The sequence below is a fragment of the Vicia villosa genome, unplaced genomic scaffold (genome assembly GCF_029867415.1).
Source record: "Vicia villosa cultivar HV-30 ecotype Madison, WI unplaced genomic scaffold, Vvil1.0 ctg.002934F_1_1, whole genome shotgun sequence".
NCBI classification, from domain to species: Eukaryota; Viridiplantae; Streptophyta; class Magnoliopsida; order Fabales; family Fabaceae; genus Vicia; species Vicia villosa.
In genome coordinates this window covers 23,134-43,076 of record NW_026706072.1, presented here as the reverse complement: position 1 = coordinate 43,076, position 19,943 = coordinate 23,134, and the positions used below count along the sequence as shown (strand labels likewise).

At 31.9% G+C, this 19,943-nt stretch overlaps 2 protein-coding genes across 2 annotated transcripts; one reads left to right on the top strand and one right to left on the bottom strand.

Moving 5' to 3' along the window:
- The first annotated feature begins 11,024 nt into the window (after positions 1–11,024).
- On the top strand, positions 11,025–12,893 carry LOC131640100 (inorganic phosphate transporter 1-4-like). The gene has a single exon (XM_058910505.1). The coding sequence runs from the start codon at positions 11,058–11,060 to the stop codon at positions 12,672–12,674; it is 1,617 nt and encodes a 538-aa protein (XP_058766488.1). The 5' UTR covers positions 11,025–11,057; the 3' UTR covers positions 12,675–12,893.
- Positions 12,894–16,802: 3,909 nt separating this feature from the next.
- Positions 16,803–18,792, bottom strand: LOC131640099 (probable inorganic phosphate transporter 1-7). The gene is made up of 2 exons (XM_058910504.1): positions 18,708–18,792; positions 16,803–18,610 (listed from the first exon to the last, which is right to left on the bottom strand). The coding sequence occupies exon 2, from the start codon at positions 18,570–18,572 to the stop codon at positions 16,950–16,952; it is 1,623 nt and encodes a 540-aa protein (XP_058766487.1). The 5' UTR covers positions 18,573–18,610; positions 18,708–18,792; the 3' UTR covers positions 16,803–16,949.
- Positions 18,793–19,943: the final 1,151 nt, after the last annotated feature.

Below are 19,943 nucleotides of genomic sequence, written 5' to 3'. Positions count from 1 at the left end.
ATAGAGATAGATTTAGGTCTAATATTCACATTGAGTATCAGTTCTTAATGCTTTTGTGTTGTTGACTTGCGCTCGACATCACGTCCGATACAATACGATTGTTCTCTCAACTTTGCGTTAGACATATCCTTGTTGTGAGCAATACATGATGATATTGATGAGTGATTTAGATTACATACAATTGATTATTAGGTTTAAGTATTCGACGGGTAGTTGAAATTCAATTTCGACGAGTTCTCTTTTCTTCAAAGAATGTATTCTTTTTATGTTCATATTTTATATTCCGCACTTTAAGCTTTAAACCATTCAACCCAAGCTCAGAAACACGGAAAATTTTTAATGACATTCTTTCCCTCACACCGATCCTTGTGGAGACGATAAAACCTAAAATACTTTCAATCTTTTGCTTGCCGCTTTATTGCGTCAACAAAATAGCACCGTTGTCGAGAATTGGTGTTTTGATATTGAATTACATGATAATAGTTTCTATTGTTTTGAGCTTTGTATATATCGTATATATTGTATATGTTCACTTGTATATGTTTACTTGTATATGTTTACATATGAGTATACGTTGTTTGGTGAATGTTGGCTAAACAAGTTGAAATTGGACCAGTTCTTAAATTCAAATCTTCACTTCTCAACTTGTGTATCCAACATTCACCTATTTTATCTTTTAGTATATATATGTTAATTAATATTTATGTATATATTCGTATATTTGCGTTTTCTTTTTTGTTCATGCAAGTGTTGTATATATTTGCACCTGTAACGTTTGTTAAGTGTTTTGGTTAGGACACTTTCTTTAGGTTTGCAAGGTGAGACATCACCATGGCATGATGAGAGGAAGTTACTGTCTGGGCACAATAAAGGCGTCGAGCTAACGACGTAAAACAAGCGCTTATTGGGAGGTACCCCAATGGTTTTTCATTTTGTACAGTTTTATATTCATTTGAATATATAATAAAAGGGAAAGAGCGGTATAAGATTGAGCTTTGGACCAAAACTTGGAAGAACCATGTTTCAGGCAGCCTCTAAGCGGCATCACAATGCGCTTAACGTAGTTAATTTGCTGCACATGGAAAAATCTCTCTTCTTCTCTTCCATTCTTGGCCCATCCTATTACTTATGTTGTAAATGTTAGCATTGCTTTTAGTAGTTTTAATCATGATTGTTTGTTGTTTGGACTCAAATCTCGGTCGATTGGTTTGAAGTCGCATGTAGTGATTTTCCAAATTTGATTGTTTCAACTTGCGGATGTCATAAAATGATATTGCTTGAAGTTTCATCATTCAAGATACGCGTTTATCGTTTTCTAGAACATAACATGTTTAGGAGACTTTTCTTTTGTACAAAATTTCATGTCATTTATTCTTTTGCCATACTTGTTCATTCTTGAATCACTTTAGAAAAAAACCCATTTTGTGAGGTTGCTTCCATTGTTTACCATATGCAGGAGACAAACATTCTTGTTAACTCGGTTTTATTATGTTTAATAGTTTATTTTTATTTATGTGTATGAAAGCATGAAAATGATCGAGGAATTTTGTTGATTTTGAGCATAACCATCTAACCAAAAGTATTTTATCCTATGAATGTGCGAGCATTTGTTAGCCCCTTTGTTGTGAGCGATACGTGATGATATTAACGAGTGATTTAGATTGCATACAATTGATCAGTAGATTTAAGTATTTGACGAGTAGTTGAAATTCAATCCTGACGAGTTCTCTTTTCTTCAAAGAATGTATTCTTTTTATGTTCATATTTTGCTTTCCGCGCTTTAAGCTTTAAACCATTCAACCCAAGCTCAGAAATGCAGAAACTTTTGAAAGACATTCTTTCCCTCGCACTAATCCCTGTGAAGACGATAAAACCCGTAATAATTCCAATTTTTTGCTTTTCACTTTACCGCGTCAACACAAAGCAAGAAGACAATAACAGGAAACAGGGAGATGAGAGGAAAAAAGAAAAATATGTTTGGAGATAGGGGACCAAGGATGAAAATAGGTCAGGCCGGTCTAGAGGGACCTATAGCCTAACCAATTTAAGGCCAGATCGGGCCAAGCCTATTTAATTAAAAGGCTAGGCTTTGGTTTTTTTTAAAAGACTATTTAATTAAATAAGTGAGGTTTAGGCTATTAAAAAACATATGAAGCTTTATAGATTGTCCTATATTTTTATATATATTAAAAATATTCTAAATAAGCTGCCATATATATGCATATATATTAGAAAAAAGGCTAAATAAGTTGGTCCATATATGCGTATATATTAGAAAAAGTGCTAAATAGGTTGACCTATATATGTATATATAGGTCGACCTATAAGGCTTCTTAAGTGATATGGATTAATTAAAAACCTTAATGAGAACTAGACTTTTAAATAGACTTTTAGGTCAGACCAGACTTTTAAAAAGGAAAGACTAGACAAAAAAAGCCTATAATAGACCACAGACCAGACTCAGGCCTTGTAAGTTTATCGTAGGCCAGACTCAGACCTTCTAAAGCCTAGTCTAGCATAGTCTATTTCCACCCCTAGGGACCGAGTATTGGTTGAGGCACTACTTTTTTGCCATTACCCTAATTTTTGTTGATGTTTAATTGAATAGGGTTTGGGTCATTTGGCCCAGTCCGGTTTGTGGTTACACTCTGCCCAAATTTCTTGATCATGCACCACCAATTTTCTAGTGCATCTCCTCTTATTTTTGAATCAGTTTTTTTAATTTATTTTGTGGACTGTTTGTGCTTATTGGGATTTATCTTCACTTTTCTAATTCACACCCCTTGTTTTTTTAAATTTTATTTTCTTGTTTATTTTCATTTTTCTATTTAATATTTCACTTTCAATTATTTTTATAAACAAATTAACTAATTAATTTTGTGTTAGTTAATTAATTTTGTTAAATAAAACTACTTAACTTGATTTGATTGATAGAATTAATTTCAATTTATTTATTCTTGTTAATTAATTTTATTTAACCTAATTAATTAGCTTAATTAATTTTAATTGGTTAATTTCGTTAAAAATAAATGACACTTCTCTTGATTAATACACTTGTTTTAATTAGTGATCATGACTACTCAAAAATATTTTTTTGTCAAAATAAATCAGCTCCATTCAAATACTTGCATTCATTTTCTTGTCATATGATCTTGTGTTTATGTTTGTTTAGTTTGGTTTACACTTCAATTTTATACTATCTTCTTATCTTTATTTCATTATATCCCCATTCAACAAAATGTATCCCCTTTTCTATGACGTGTAATAATTTTACTGTTTTCTTTATGCTGTTCTTTGCTTTAGCTATTTGTTAATCAAGAATAACATAAGATTAACCGTTTTCAAAAAGAACAAAAATACGCTTGATCCAATGTCGAGCATTTTCCCAAATCAAATCATAAATCAATCACATCGTGGTGCTTGATCCAACGTCAAGTACCTTTTCTCCGTTTCACTCAAACCTTTTCATAATTAATTTAGCACTTGATCCAACGTCAAGTCGCTTTCAAATCCTTTTCCTAATAAATGGATCGAATGGACGAGCGGGAAGTATTTTCTACCCTTTCCTAAATTAATCGGATATGAGCTGCATAGCTTGGTCATTCGAATAATTGCGATCCAATCAAAACACATTTAGTTAAGCAAGTTTAGTTTGACTTAACAGACATTAAACAAGCAAGCGAGATATATTTCCTACCATTCTCACGAGCATCTGAATACAAGATGAATAGCTAGAACATTTGATCCTCGCTCACTTTTAAAGAGTTTAATACTAAACTCGTCTCACTCGTATCCCATAAAATCAACTCAACTCATTCACACCTTTTTTGCCTCTTGGCTTTCTTTTTCTCCCTTGCGCAACTTCGAAAACCTTTTCATAAAATGAAAGACCCCCCATCCATTATGCGAAGATGCAAACAACACTTCCATATGTGAAGATCAAATATTTTCCACTCGAGTGGAATGATGGCAAGAACGAGTGATGATCCAGATTCAGTCATCCATTCTTGAAGTGATGCTAATATTCAATTATATATGTTTTGGGCAACAATGTTTTCCATTCGAATGAGACTTGAGAATCTTTCGCTAAAATGAACCAACCTACAAACATTTGCTACTCAGAAATACGTAGCCTTGAGTTCTTTATCGCACCTAGAGATACGTAGGAGCGAGACCCAAAGTCTTCTTAGGCACAATAATAGAAAAATTCCAAAACACTTTTTTTTTCTCCTTTCTCGCATAATAAATAGAAGATCGCAAATAATATCACGCTAATACTCATTCTGAAAACAAAATAAAAGGGTCCTGTTGAGTACAAATAATGTGAGGGGTTATAATACCTTCCCCTCGCATAACCGGCTCTCGAACCCGCTCTTGGTGGCGATAACCATTTTCTTTTCTTTTTGGAGTTTTATCAATATTTTCCCTTTCCTTTTAGACTAAATAAAATTTGGTGACGACTTTATTGTATTTTAGGCGTCCGATATGCTCGTATATTTTTTTTTGCGCCACGACACTTACCTAGATACTTCTCTTCCCCACCGCCATCTGCTCGGTCCAAGGTGACTAGTGTATAAGAGCTCATATGTTGGAAACACCTTAAAACTTGGACCACCTCTTGCTCAAAGGGGAAAGAGCGTTGGAACTTATTCCTTTAATAGGCTAAGAATTCGTTGTCCCCAACAAAGTAAATAAAAAATCACCTGCCATTTTTGTGGCCACCATAAAAGCGTCGTCTCGTTTTTTGACCTGCAAAAATCTATCTTTCCAATCCATGTAAGACTCTGAATATCGTTCTAACAAATTCCTACATAATGAAGAGCGTAACATAATCCAGCCACATATGGGGAGGATCTCTATGCCATAAAAAGAAAGGAATATCCAACGGTGGGGGAGATACCCAGATTACAACAGAGGATCTTTAAATCCCTAATGATACTCCATACGTTAGGCGGGATTTGGAAAAGGGCGACAACATTCTGCCTTAAAGGGCGTAAATCATAGCCTTTAACACATGAATGACAGAGATATGCAATTAAATAAAAGGATCTGAAAAACCACTCATGGTTGCCATGTTGGCTCTTTCCGTTTCACAACAGGGCTCTAGGATTACATCCTCTTCGTGCCCTGTACTGGAGAATCCAACATTATGACGAAACCTCGCGATCATGTCAGAGCTTGAATATAGACACACAATATCTCGAACATTATTGTATTTAGCTTTCTTCTTGGCCAACAGTTTATGACGAGAAGGAAAAATTTAAAAACTACATTGCTTAGATCCTCGAGAGACTAACGAACCCCATAATCTCCTTTCATCATATCTCGACTTAAACAAGCATTGTCACGCTTATGAATTTCCTTTGATTAAAAAAGATGGAAATTCTAAAATGGAAGGAAAAGGAAAAGTTTTTTTTTGAAAAGTGAGTCAGGGCCTTTTTTAGGGAAAACCAACATCTCAAGTAACATGCCTACCTATTATCACAACTATTGGAAGAAGGGGAAGGGGTTATACGCGTTAAAGACACGTTTAAGGAAATAAAATTTATTGGGTTTCCCTAGGAAAATCATCACGAGCAAACATTAAATACTATACACGCTTCTTTTCCATTAAACGATCAAGATTTCGTAATTGGATGATGTTTGACGTCTCCAGTCAATTTGACTGATGTTCAATATCCCTCGGCTAACACGCAAGTTAAGTATAAAACACCTGGCAGGAACTAGGTAACTTGCCACCAACTGAGGGATTTTCCCCTAACTAAGGGACTCACCTCTAACTCAAGGATTCACTTTTAACTAAAGGATTCGACCCCAACTATCGGGTTCACTGAAAGAAATGATGAGCTTAAAACATCTCACCCTTAATAAACCCTTTTGCATGGGGGACTATGTGGCGCTATATTTGCGAGGGCCCACAAATAGGACGACATATATCCTGGCTTCACTAAGTGCCCACACCCACAATATGTTTTTTGAAGCATAACCTTTACGTAATATGGACTCCCCCTGAGGGGAAACATCGACAGTGACATTTAATTAGTCCATAACTACATGTGTGAGAAGTCATGCCCATGACTCTCTAAGAAGTAGGCGGTCAACAGCTCCCCTAGTCAAGGTGGAGTGTTACCATTTCTTAGGAGTCTCCAAATTCAGACACACTGACATCTTTAAATATCTTAACTCTAGGGGTTGAGACATACAACTCAGAATACACACTAAATACCCTTAGAATACAGAGCTTCTCACCTAATGTGAGCTTACTCTCTCCATCATGAACAAGCCCTAAATTGCATAAATTCCTAACATCTCTTGGCACCCCTACAAACCTAAAAGTGCTATATATATATATATATATATATATATATATATATATATATATATATATATATATATATATATATATATATATATATATATATATATATATATATATATATATATATATATATATATATATATATATATATATATATATATATATATATATATATATATATGAGGAGGGTTATATTTACTTCAGGAGTAAGTTTTTATAACTTACTCTAAATCTATACCATTGATTCTTTTCAATCTAGTGGTTAAAAATAATAAGTAATTAAATGTGGAGAGAGAAAACTATTACTTATTATTTTTAACCATTAGATTGAGAATAATCAATGGTCTAGATTTGGAGTAAGTTATAATAACTTACTCCTGGAGTAAATATAACCCTCCTCATATATATATATATATATATATATATATATATATATATATATATATATATATATATATATATATATATATATATATATATATATATATATATATATATATATATATATATATATATATATATATATATATATATATATATATATACTTCAAGAATAATTCTTTAAAGTTACTCCACATATTAATCTTTGATTAAAATTTAATCCAACAACTTGATCATGTTATTTATCTTTTAATATTTGATTTTTTTTCCTAAAATCTAACATATTTAAACGTTCCTTAAATTTGTGATAGCATTTTGTTTTGGTTCTTCATGTTCTCTCTTAAATTTTCTTAATTCTGCGAAAAATATCACCTTCTATATATTTTTTTACTGTTAGAAAGTGTAAGTATTAATTATTTATTATTTAAAATATGACATGTATATAAGATATATTGTAGAATAGTATTAAGGATGGGTGTCTTGTGACAATTGTTCTGACTTCAAAGTTGTTAATTATGGATATATTTAATCAGAGAATAACTTGTTAAAAGTTACTCATCCTAATAACCTTTGATTAAAATTTAATCCTACGCCTTGATCATGTTATTTATCTTTTAATATTTGATTTTTTGTCCTTAAATCTAGGGTTTAATGGATATGCACTGACAGTGTAAAATAGTTTTACACTGTCATCCAATAAAAAATTATAAATTTACCATGTCATTAAAAGCTTTTTAAAATAAAAGAGGGCTTTAATTGGATACATGGTTGTGATTAGTTGACAGTGTAAAACTATTTTACACTGTCAGTGCATCACCTATTTTCTCTTAAATCTAACATATCTAAACATACCATAAATTTGTGTGATAACATATCATGTTTTATCTGTTGATGTTTTATCTTACAATTTTTTTTCTTCAAATTTTCTTGATTCTACGAAAAATATTACCTTCTAATTTTTTTTAATGTTAGAAAGTTTAAGTATTATTTACTATTTAAAATATGACATTTCTATAAAATATAGGGTAATGCTGACGAGTGTCTTCGAAACACTGGTTAAGAGATTAAAAAAAATAAGTTGAGCATTGTTTAATAAAATAAAAAGATATATTTTTATCCAAAATATATGTATTCACTGCATTTAAATTATAAATAATTAACTTTTCTAAAGAATATTGTGTGTATTAAATGCATTGAATTTATAATATTTTTTTTATTTAGAATGCTTAACCAGTGCACTAGAGACACACGTTAAGGATGAGTACCTGTCACAATTTTGTAACTTCAATTTTTTTTGGTTTATCACCACCGATATAGTTCGGTTCGGGGGTCAGTTCTAACCTCAAGTATAATTTCAGCCCCTTCCAATCGCAGTTGCGGCAGATCGAACGTAGTCTTCCCTACCAAATTCACCGTCAATCACCACTGAACCAGCTAACGATTAATAACTTCAAATTATTAATTAGAGATATATTTATTTTGAGAGTAACTCTTTAACGTTACTCCATTTATTACTCTTTGATTAAAATTTAAAGGGCACTATTTAAAAATTTCAAATATATAAAAAATTATTTTAAATAATAGTATTTTCAAAAAAACATCTTTTATTTCTTAAAAAAATTAATTATTTTAACTTTTAAAGCATTAAATATAAATATTTAAAAATCAAAACATACATTTTTAATCCAAGGCCTGACCATGTTATTTATATTTTAATTTTTAATTTTTGTCCTAAAATATATCTAAACATTCCTTAAATTTGTGATAACATATCATGTTTTATTTGTTCATGTTATCTCTTACATTTTTTCCCCAATTTTTTTTTGATTCTGCAAAAAAAATCACCTTATATATTTTTTAATGTTAGAAAGTTTAAATACTATTTATTATTTAAAATATGACATGTCTATAAAATATATTTTAGAATATTAAGGATGGGTGTCTGTGACAACTCATGTTCTGACTTCAAAATTATTAATGTTAAAAATAGTTTCTAATTTATTTTAACTAAAGAAAGGTTAATTTTCTTATTTTAAATTTTAACCTGTGAATAAATTTATTATTTTTAACTTTTCAATTTTGAATTATCATACGTTTATTTTATATTTTATTATTAATATGATTTTATTCATTAATTATTTTTAAATTATAATTATTTTATTTTATTATTTAGTATTGGTAAAATTTTATTCATTATTTAGTTTAAAAAAATACTATGTATGTTGTCTTTAATTTAATTTTTATAATTAATAGTTTTATACATTATATACTCATAATAGATTTTTTATAGACCATTATAAAAGTTTTATTCATTATTTAGTTTTACAAATTTTATTTTTGTGACCATTTATATCAGATATATTTAAAAGATATTTAAATATATTATTTTTTAACCTAGAAAATTCCTCAAAATCACATTTTTTGTGTCACTCGAATTAGGAGATTCAGAGGGGATGAGAGGGAATGCGAGTTTAGATATTTAATAAATTAATATATTTTTGCTAAATTATCCTAAATTTTATTTTATTAGTTCAAAAATATTATTTTCTTCCGTGTTTCTACTTTTTATTTTTTGTGATTTTCCTCCATCGCTTCCATCAACTTATGATAATTATTCTTCACCTTCAAATGATTTTTTATTTTTTTCTTTAATTAAAATTACAATCACTACAATTTTTTTATTATAACCTTATTTTTATGTTTATATATATTAATTTTTTTTCTAATTTTTTTATGTATTCGATTGTATATTTTTTATATAAAATTTAAATCATTAATTTTTTAATTATATTATAATATATAATATTTAATAATAAATTATTCTAAGTATTCAAAAGTTATTATCAACACATAATTATATATATATATATATATATATATATATATATATATATATATATATAATATCGTTTAAAATAAAAAAAAAAGATTTTGTTAATTAGTTGTGGGTCAATTGTAAAAAAATAAATAAATTAACTTACACTCAGTTTTTTATACAATTTACACTTGTCATGGAGGTGTAAATTTAACCGGTGAGAAATATTTAACGAATTTACATCAGTTTAAAAACGTGAGTAAATACACGCTATATTACACTTTTTTTTAAATAAAAAATGAGTATAAATTATTACATATATACATTTAAATCAAACAAATCCTATTTTAGTTATTAAGAGTATAAATCATTTTATTCAAACAAATCCTTTTGAAAAATATTAAAATAAATTTCTAAAAATAAAAAACCAAATCTTTTAAAATTGTTAATAATTAAAATTTTAAATTTATAGAAAATACATTAAAAGAAATTTCATATATAATGAGCAAGTAATATATATATATATATATATATATATATATATATATATATATATATATATATATATATATATATATATATATATATATATATATATATATAATCTCTAGCTGGAATATATACCTAAAAAGGTAATGTGGTCAAAAAAAGGTGAATTAAATATTTTACATAGTATTAATAGAAAAAATTAATAAAATAGAATAGGCAACATATATAAAAAGTATTAAAGTATATTTAATCAAAATAAATACTAGTAATTATAACATAGTATATTAGTATGGAAAGGCACACTGAACCGTTAACAATAGCTAGCACCAGCCCAAAAGGTTTGGTGGAAGCATAAGAAGGGTATATGCCATTGAATATTTTGTTATAAACTAGAATTTGTTTTATTTTGTTATAAACAGGAATTTGTTTATCTCATGTGTATCTTGTATTTTCTATACCTATAAAATCTTCTCATTCTCTTCTTCTCTTTCAAACACATTTCATTCTTTATAATTTCTTCTTACAGCAATATAGTAATACCTTCTTGTACTTTCAGGTTAGTTCTTTTTTTGTCTTTCTATCGTTATTCTTTTCTTTGTTGTAGCAATAGTATTATCATCTACGTCTCATGTTGCATTCGTGCATGCATCGTGTCACTATCACATAAAGATTTTTAAAAATCATCTAAAAATATTTTAATAGTTGTTGCTGGAATTAACACATCAATATGTTTTATGCTAAATCCTAAATAATTCTTTCCATGCATGTTTCTGTTTTCTCATGATTTTATTTTATGTTGTAGTATAATTTTGGGAGGATTCAATTGAACCTCTGGTAGTAGTATAATTTTGCACTTTGAACTTATTGATTTTTATTACAACATTTGTCTAAAAGGCTTTGAATTTTTATATAATTTTGTTGAATTTGGATTTTCAATGAAAATTGTATCCTTTCAAAACAAAGATTTCTCCATTAATCAAATTTGATTGTTGGTTCCACTTTTGTAGGGAAGGCAATAAGAGAGAAACATAAGGAGTCATAGCTTGAAAAGTTATGGCAAAGGAACAAATTCAGGTGCTAAATGCACTTGATGTGGCAAAAACACAATGGTACCATTTCACAGCAATCATCATTGCTGGTATGGGCTTTTTCACAGATGCGTACGATCTTTTCTGCATATCCCTGGTTACCAAGTTGCTCGGCCGTATATACTACCATGTTGATGGTGCAGCAAAGCCAGGAACTTTGCCTCCGAATGTATCTGCTGCGGTAAATGGTGTTGCTTTCATTGGAACACTTTCGGGGCAACTTTTCTTTGGCTGGCTTGGTGATAAGTTGGGTAGAAAAAAAGTTTATGGCATGACACTCATGATTATGGTTATCTGTTCAATTGGTTCTGGACTTTCTTTTGGACACACTTCGGCGTCTGTCATGACAACTCTGTGCTTTTTCCGCTTTTGGCTTGGATTCGGTATCGGTGGAGACTACCCGCTTTCAGCTACCATAATGTCAGAATATTCTAATAAGAAGACTCGTGGTGCCTTCATTGCCGCAGTCTTTGCCATGCAGGGGTTTGGAATTTTGGCAGGTGGTATATTTGCAATCATAATGGCTGCTATATTCAAGGCTAAATTTGATTCTCCGTCTTACGCAGTTGATCCACTTGGTTCAACCGTTCCACAAGCTGATTACATTTGGAGGATAATTGTGATGGTAGGAGCATTCCCAGCTGCTCTAACCTACTATTGGCGGATGAAGATGCCAGAAACTGCCCGTTACACCGCTTTAGTAGCTAAGAACACAGCACAGGCAGCTGCAGATATGTCTAAGGTTCTACAGGTTGAGATTCAAGCTGAACCAGAGAAAGAGGACAAATCAAAAGTTAAATATGGCCTGTTCTCAAAAGAGTTTCTAAGTCGCCATGGACTACATCTTCTCGGTACCGCAAGCACTTGGTTTTTGCTTGATATAGCATTTTATAGCCAAAATCTATTCCAGAAGGATATCTTCAGTGCAATTGGATGGATACCTCCTGCACAAACCATGAATGCACTTGAGGAGGTTTACAAAATTGCAAGAGCTCAAACACTTATTGCTCTTTGCAGTACCGTTCCAGGCTATTGGTTTACAGTGGCTCTCATCGACAGGATAGGAAGATTCGCAATTCAATTGATGGGATTTTTCTTCATGACAGTGTTCATGTTTGCTCTCGCCATTCCTTATGATCACTGGACTAAGAAGGATAACCGAATAGGATTTGTGGTATTGTATTCTTTAACCTTCTTCTTTGCAAATTTCGGGCCTAATGCTACCACATTTGTTGTACCGGCAGAGATTTTTCCGGCTAGATTCCGTTCTACTTGCCATGGAATATCATCCGCAGCAGGAAAACTTGGTGCTATAGTTGGTGCATTCGGGTTCTTGTACTTGGCACAAAATAAGGACAAGGCTAAAGCTGATGCGGGGTACCCTGCAGGTATTGGTGTGAAGAATTCTCTGATAGTGTTGGGCGTGGTTAACATTTTGGGATTCTTGTTTACTTTCTTGGTGCCTGAGGCAAATGGAAAATCATTGGAAGAAATGTCAGGTGAGAATGAAGAGGAGGAAGTTGGAAGCAAAGATGCAGAGAAATCTCATGCCAACAACAACGGCACTGTTACACATATTTAGTTTCTGTTTTTTAAGTATATTATTTGGGACCATTCATTGTTGAATCTATAATGTCTCTTAATGTGTACCATACACATATCACTCATTTAGCAATTGGTGTAACAGTACTACCTATATGACTTGTACTGTTTTATAATAACAACATCAATGCAACAAGAGTGAGCAAAACATAAATTCGTATTTATGTTAATGTGTGAGTGGTTTTTCTTTATATTTTTATCCACCATTTCTCTTGTCTGTTCTAAAATAAATATAAGAAATACTCCTTCCGTTTCTTTTTAAGTGTCATTTTAGCAAAAAACTCTTCAACCAAAATAGTGGGTTGTTAGAGTTACTTTTCCTATCATACCTTTATTTATTTTTCTCTTTCCACATAAATTCATTCACACACTCTCTTTTTCTAATAACTAATTGAAAAATGTGAGGTGGAGTTATTGAAAAAATAATGGTATAATTGACAAATTATAATATTAAATTATAAAACGACACTTAAATAGGAACCAAAAAATTCTTCTAAAACGATACTTAAAAAGAAACGGAAGGAGTAATATTTGTTGTAAAAACACATGTCTTTGTGGTGTCCAAAGTACTCTTTCCTTGTCAATTATGTCACTCAAAAATACTCCATGACCACATTTGGACGCAAATTGCTTAGCCACGTGAAGCTTCTCCTATGTCTTCTCAGAAAGTGATGTAAATTTTCACCAATGTAATGATATAAACTTAGATATGATATATTCAGCAATGAATGGTCCATATATGTTTCTAATAATAATATAGCACTAGTAGATTATGAAAATATAAACATCGAAACCTTTAGATGGATGGGTATAAAACCTCAACTTCAGTGTGAGTAGAGCCTTTTCAGCAAATAATTAAGCAAAATAATGAGTAGGTTATGTAGTGCAAACCATAATGTTTGTGACAATGAAAGACTGAAATTAAAAACTACAATGTCCATCAACAATTCAATGATTTTACAAATTGGTGGTGTTGTTTCAATATTTCATATATTAAATACTTCATCCGTCTCATAATAAATTTTTTATTTGAGTTCTACGTGGTTCTTAAAAAAACAATTAGATATATTAATTTTAATGATAAAATTAGTATCATTTACTAAAATATCCTTATTTATTATAGGTAGTGGAGTAGTTGGAAAACGTGAAAGTTAATAAATAGGAGTATAGTAGTGGAAAAAAATAATAAATATTGTATTGGTATTCTAAAGAGACATTTATTTCCAGATATTGAAAAAATGCAAATGACACATTTATTATGAGACAGAAGGAGTAACACCAATGAATGTTACTATTGATGTCTCAGAACTAAAAATTTTAAAAACAGTTTTTAAAATAAAGGTAAAATAAAGGTAGCAAGCGCAAAAAAACATATAGGTCTCTATTTCTATTGAAGTAGGTAATTCGGCCTTCAGAAGCACTGTCAATCATCCAAATCACTCAGACAGTTGACAAGGATGAACAACTCACTATGCATTTTCTATTTTAACTCTTCCCATATTTAAGAGGAAAAACACATCACTTTAAGGTATTCAAATTCATTCTTACTCACATCATTTCTCATTCTCTCACTAACTTGAGCGATGCAATGTTAATCTTACCGTTCAATCATCTCTCTACCACACTGGAATCAAAAGTCCTCCATAGCAAGCGACACTTTATCATTCACCAACGATTCTGATTCCACCACGTCGTCTGTGGTAAACAAAATCTAATTCACACGTATTTTCACGTTCAATTCGCTTTCGATCTATAGATCCATATCTCCTATCTTCAAAGTTCAAATCTCTATTTCTCGATATTCTTCCTCAAATTTCAACTTCCTTTCCAATAGATCTTTCTTCAGATTCATCAATCATGGTGGCACTAAAAGCCTTTCAACCCGCCGTTAACGACAATCCGCCAACGCGACTGTTGAAGCTATTAAAGATCTATCTCCTCTTCCTCAAATAGAGGACGGTCTAGTCTTGATAAAATCTTCTTTCAATTTTACAGAGCAAGATCTTGTTCCATCGAGAGTTGGTCAATGAGTCTATCAAGTTCTTCAATTCTTCAGATCCACATAGCAATTTCATCAAGGAGAGCCTTCACATCAACCTCCAGCACTACCTGTGATACCTGGACAATAAACGCTCCCTAAACTTTAGCTGCTATATGCTAACATCGGGATGCTAGGAGCTACGGCTCTGCTGAACTATGTTTACAATGTGGTGCAGTAGTGGAATTTACAATTCTTGGAGAAAGGTTGTTCAAAAATGAAGAGAGCCTGTAACACATAAATCCAAAGAATAGAATTGTGTCGAAGGTGGCCTCCCAAAGAAATTAATACCCCATTCCCGAGTCGACCTCTGTCATGACAACAACTCCGTGAGACGAAATCTTGAGGCATTTAGCTCACAATAAATGCCCCATTGAATTTCTTTTTTATTATATTAACAAAAAGTGAACACTTTAGTACCCATTGAATTTGATTGGTTATATATCCTTCATCCTATTATTTAATATCAAGTCATTTTTCTATAATGATTTATTTTTAAATAAATTAAAATTTAACTAGATTTTGCCTAAAGTTAAGGTAGACAACAAAAATTCATGGGTAACCAAAATTCATGGCCTAAAGTTACGATAGACAACCAAAATTCATGCTAAGCAAGAATTCACCTTAACAAAATTTCTCTTCACTATCTTCCCAAATTATTACCCATTATTTCAGCATCACCATTATTGTTACAAGATGTTAGCTCAATAATTCATCATCATTACATTCTCTTCCTCCCTCACCATTTCAATGCATCTTTCAAATAAGTGGTGGTTTCAATATTATGTGTTTGTTCATTTTTTTCGTTTTCTTTTCTATAATGGGATGCTTTCTCTTTTATTCTATTCTCATTTTCAAATACCATATATGAGTTTTTGGTTTGTTCTAGGTCAAAAAATATCTATGTCCAAGTTTTCAGTAACAACACAAGTATGGATCTTTATAATGTTTCGATCTATTTTTGATGTTCCGGGTTTTTGATGTTGTTGTTGTGAATTTTGGTTGGTTGAACCATTTTCAATAATTATCGATTACAAGTTTTGAAAAACGATTGTGGTTGGAGTCGCATAAAGACTTTTGCAATTTTTCATCCGTATGAGTGTCGCAATACTGATTACTATTGTCGATGTTTGAGTTAACCACGTTCTTTAATATAAAACGGTGATGACGGTATTACTGCAGTCGCGTAAAGACTTTTGCAATTTTTCATAAGTATGAGTGTTGCAATACTGATTACTATAATACTGATTACTATTGTCCATGTTTGAATTAACTATGTTCTTTAATATAAAATGAATGACAGTATCAATATTGATATTGGTATGTGTTTTATAAAACCCTTGAATCATTTTTGATATTTTGAATTTTTTATATTGTTGTTAATGGTTTTTTTATGGATTTGTGATGAAGTGCAATGTGTTGAATCATTTTTGATGTATTTTTTTTTTTTACGAATTTTGATTTTTTTCATCATAATTATAATACTAGTAACTCAGTTCAATATCCTTCACTTTTTTATTACTATGCTAGTTTATTTCCCTGGTCCCAACTACTCTAAAATGAAATCATAATTCGAATTTTTATGTATTTGACTACAAAATAGTAAAGAAAGCGAAAAAGACACAAGTTAGTGAACATGAAAAGTCTTCCACTACATTTTCTTTAACTTCCAAATTTCAACAAATGAACACTTTTGAAACATTTAAATTCAATTTTTGCTGAAAACATCACCCTGGCAAAAACAGACTTGAGTTGCAACTAGTAGTGCAAGGGTCAATATTTTAGGCCTCACCAACTTAAATATTATATCCTCTTTGTCTGGATTCACACAACCAAGTAGAAAAATATACTTGCGCTCGCGTAAAGGTTTTTGTGGTTTCGGTCTGGACACGACAGTGATTGTGGCCGTTGTCGTGTCAATTAACCGCAATTTGTTGACAATTTGTTCTTTAATAACGGTATCATGTCAATACCGTTTTGTCACGTTTGCGGCCGCAGACAATTTTTTAAAACAATGGAAGCATTAAGGAAAGGAGATAAAGCAAGCATTAAAAAAATACAGTCATTTGACAAAGCCTGTTATTGAAATTGAGAACACTTTACACTCAAGTGGTTTCCAGAAAGATTGAAACTATAAGAAGGAAAATATGAAATGTTCCCCAACCAAATTGAAAGTGTCTGCAACATTACAATAACAATCTACATAAAACACCTAAACTAAATATGTGTAACAGTACTATTGTTGTTAGCATGAGATTTCTCTACATCTTGTTTGTCAACTTCTTCCTCCTCTTCATTCTCACCTGACATCTCCTCTAAGGATTTTCCCTTAGCTTCAGGTACCATGAGAGTACAGAAGAACCCCGCAACGTTAACACAACCCAACAAAATCAGTGCATTCTTCACACCGATACCTGCAGGGTACCCTGCATCTGTTTTACTCTTGTCCTTGTCTTGTGCCAAGTACAAGAACCCGAATGCGCCAACTATAGCACCAAGTTTCCCCGCTGCTGATGATATTCCATGGCATGTTGAACGGAATCTAGCAGGAAAAATTTCGGCCGGTACAACAAATGTGGTCGCATTAGGCCCGAAATTCGCAAAGAAGAACGTCAAGGAATACATCGCCACGAATCCTATTCGGTTATCCTTCTTAGTCCAGTGATCATAAGGAATGGCGAGAGCAAACATGAACACTGTCATGAAGAAAAATCCCATCAATTGGATGGTATATCTTCCTATCCTGTCGATCAACGCCACGGTAAACCAGTAGCCTGGAACTGTACTGCATAGAGCAATAAGCGTTTGAGCTCTTGCAATTTTGTAAACTTCCTCGATCGCATTCATGGTTTTTGCCGGAGGAATCCAACCAACCGCGGTGAAAATATCCTTCTGGAAGAGATTTTGACTATAAAATGCTATATCAAGCAAGAACCAAGTACTCGCAGTACCGAGTAAATGTATTCCATGACGACGGAGGAACTCTTTCGAGAACAATCCATATGGTTTAACCTTTGACTGCTCCTCTTTCACTGGTTCAGCTTGAATATCAACCTGCAGAACCTTAGACATATCCGCTGCAGCCTGCGCCGTATTCTTAGCAACTAAAGCAGTGTAACGCGCCGTTTCTGGCATCTTTGTTCGCGAGTAGTAAGTCAATGCAGCCGGGATTGCTCCTACCATCACAATTATCCTCCAAATGTAGTCTGCTTGTGGAACCGTTGAACGAAGTGGATCAACCTCGTAAGACGGAGAATCAAAATTGGCCTTGAAGGCAGCTGAAATTATGATTGCAAATAAACCACCTCCCAAAATTCCAAACCCCTGCATGGCAAAGACCGCGGCAATGAAAGCACCGCGAGTCTTCTTATTAGAATACTCCGACATTATGGTAGCCGAAAGCGGGTAGTCTCCACCAATACCGAACCCAAGCCAGAATCTAAAAAAGCAAAGAGTTGTAATAACAGATTTTGGAGTGTGTCCAAACGAAAGCCCCGAACCAATCGAACAGATAACCATCAACATAAGCGTTATGCCATAGACTTTTTTCCTACCCAACTTATCACCAAGCCAACCAAAGAAAAGCTGTCCTGAAAGTGTTCCAACGAAAGCAACACCATTTACAGCCGCCGATACATTCGGAGGCAACGATCCCGGCTTCTCTGCACCCTCAACGTGATAATATATCCTACCAAGCAACTTCGTGACCAGCGATACGCAAAACAAATCATACGCATCAGTGAAGAAGCCCATACCAGCTACAATGATCGCAGTGAAATGATACCATTGTGTTTTCGCCACATCAAGTGCATTTAGCACCTGAATTTGCTCCTTCGCCATCGCCTTTCAATCGAAAAATATCCAAAACAGCAAGATTCCTACAAAAGTGAAACCAAAACTCAGAATCAACAGAAACAGAAAAAGACTATTAAAAGATTCTTGAATATGTGATAGAGTAGAATAGAGATCAAGAACCTGATAGTGCAAGAAGATAACAGTAATGTATGAGTGAAGTGAATGAGATGAAAAAAACGGTTACAAATTAGAAAGAAAGTGAATGTGTGAGTGAGTCCAATAGGTGGAGAGAGTGATGAGAATTTATAGGCAATAACAGAAAGGAAAATAGAACAGATGGAAGTAATAGTGAATCAAATATTCCAAAGCATATACTCTTCCTTATAATGCGTTCTCACTTAACTCAGTCAAACTTTTCATTCTTATGGCTTTTACGACGCCGTTCCTTCCTGGAACCTCTTCAGGTTTATAGTGATCTTGCTTTTTCTGTTATAACAGGTGTATGTATGTTGTTGACTCATACAGTATCATACGGTATATAGTAATATATACTCTTACTTTTTTCATTCAAAGTTAATATTCATTTGAGTTTGAAATTTTTATATTTCTTTCACACGTAAACATAAAAAATTTCATCTTAGATTTTCTTTTTTTAACTATCTGTGTTCACATTACATTTGTAGAACATAAAATGTGTTATAATGAGTATCAACTTTAGGTTTTTAAGGTAATATTTAGTTGTTTTCATATATTATTTGTTGAGAAGTGTGGTAGAGATTGACGAATGAGAAAATATTAATTCATCTCTTTTAAATTAAGTTTTCTCTTTAAGATTTATACAATTTTTTTAAGATAATTAATTGTGTTCATTTTAATAATAAAGTAAATATTAATTGTTTTTTTATTAACAGTAGGTAATAAAGTAGTTACATGTATTATTTAAAAAATAAATAATTTCTTTTTTTTTTTTAACAAGAGGGACTAAGGCCAAAAAAATGAAAAAGAAAACTACAAATCTTACGGGTGTGTTTGGTTCAAGGATTTCAAAGAGATTCCCACGAATAAGCTACCCGGAATTAAAAATAAGGAAGTGTGATTCCAGGATATTTTTAAGAAAATGTGTTTGGCATATTATTTGATATTCCTAGAAAAATTAGTAGTTATATTTTTTAATTAAAAAATCATGTGAAATTCCATGGGAATTCCCATGGAATTTCACATGATTTTTTAATTAAAAAATATAACTACTAATTTTTCTAGGAATATCAAATAATATGCCAAACACATACTAGGCATGCCTTCAGACGCGTGCCTGGTCTGTCCAAAAGACAGGACTAGACAAACGCATTGCGTATCTGACTGTCCAAAATACACACTGACGGTATGGGACATCAAGACAGCTGCACTACTGGAAAA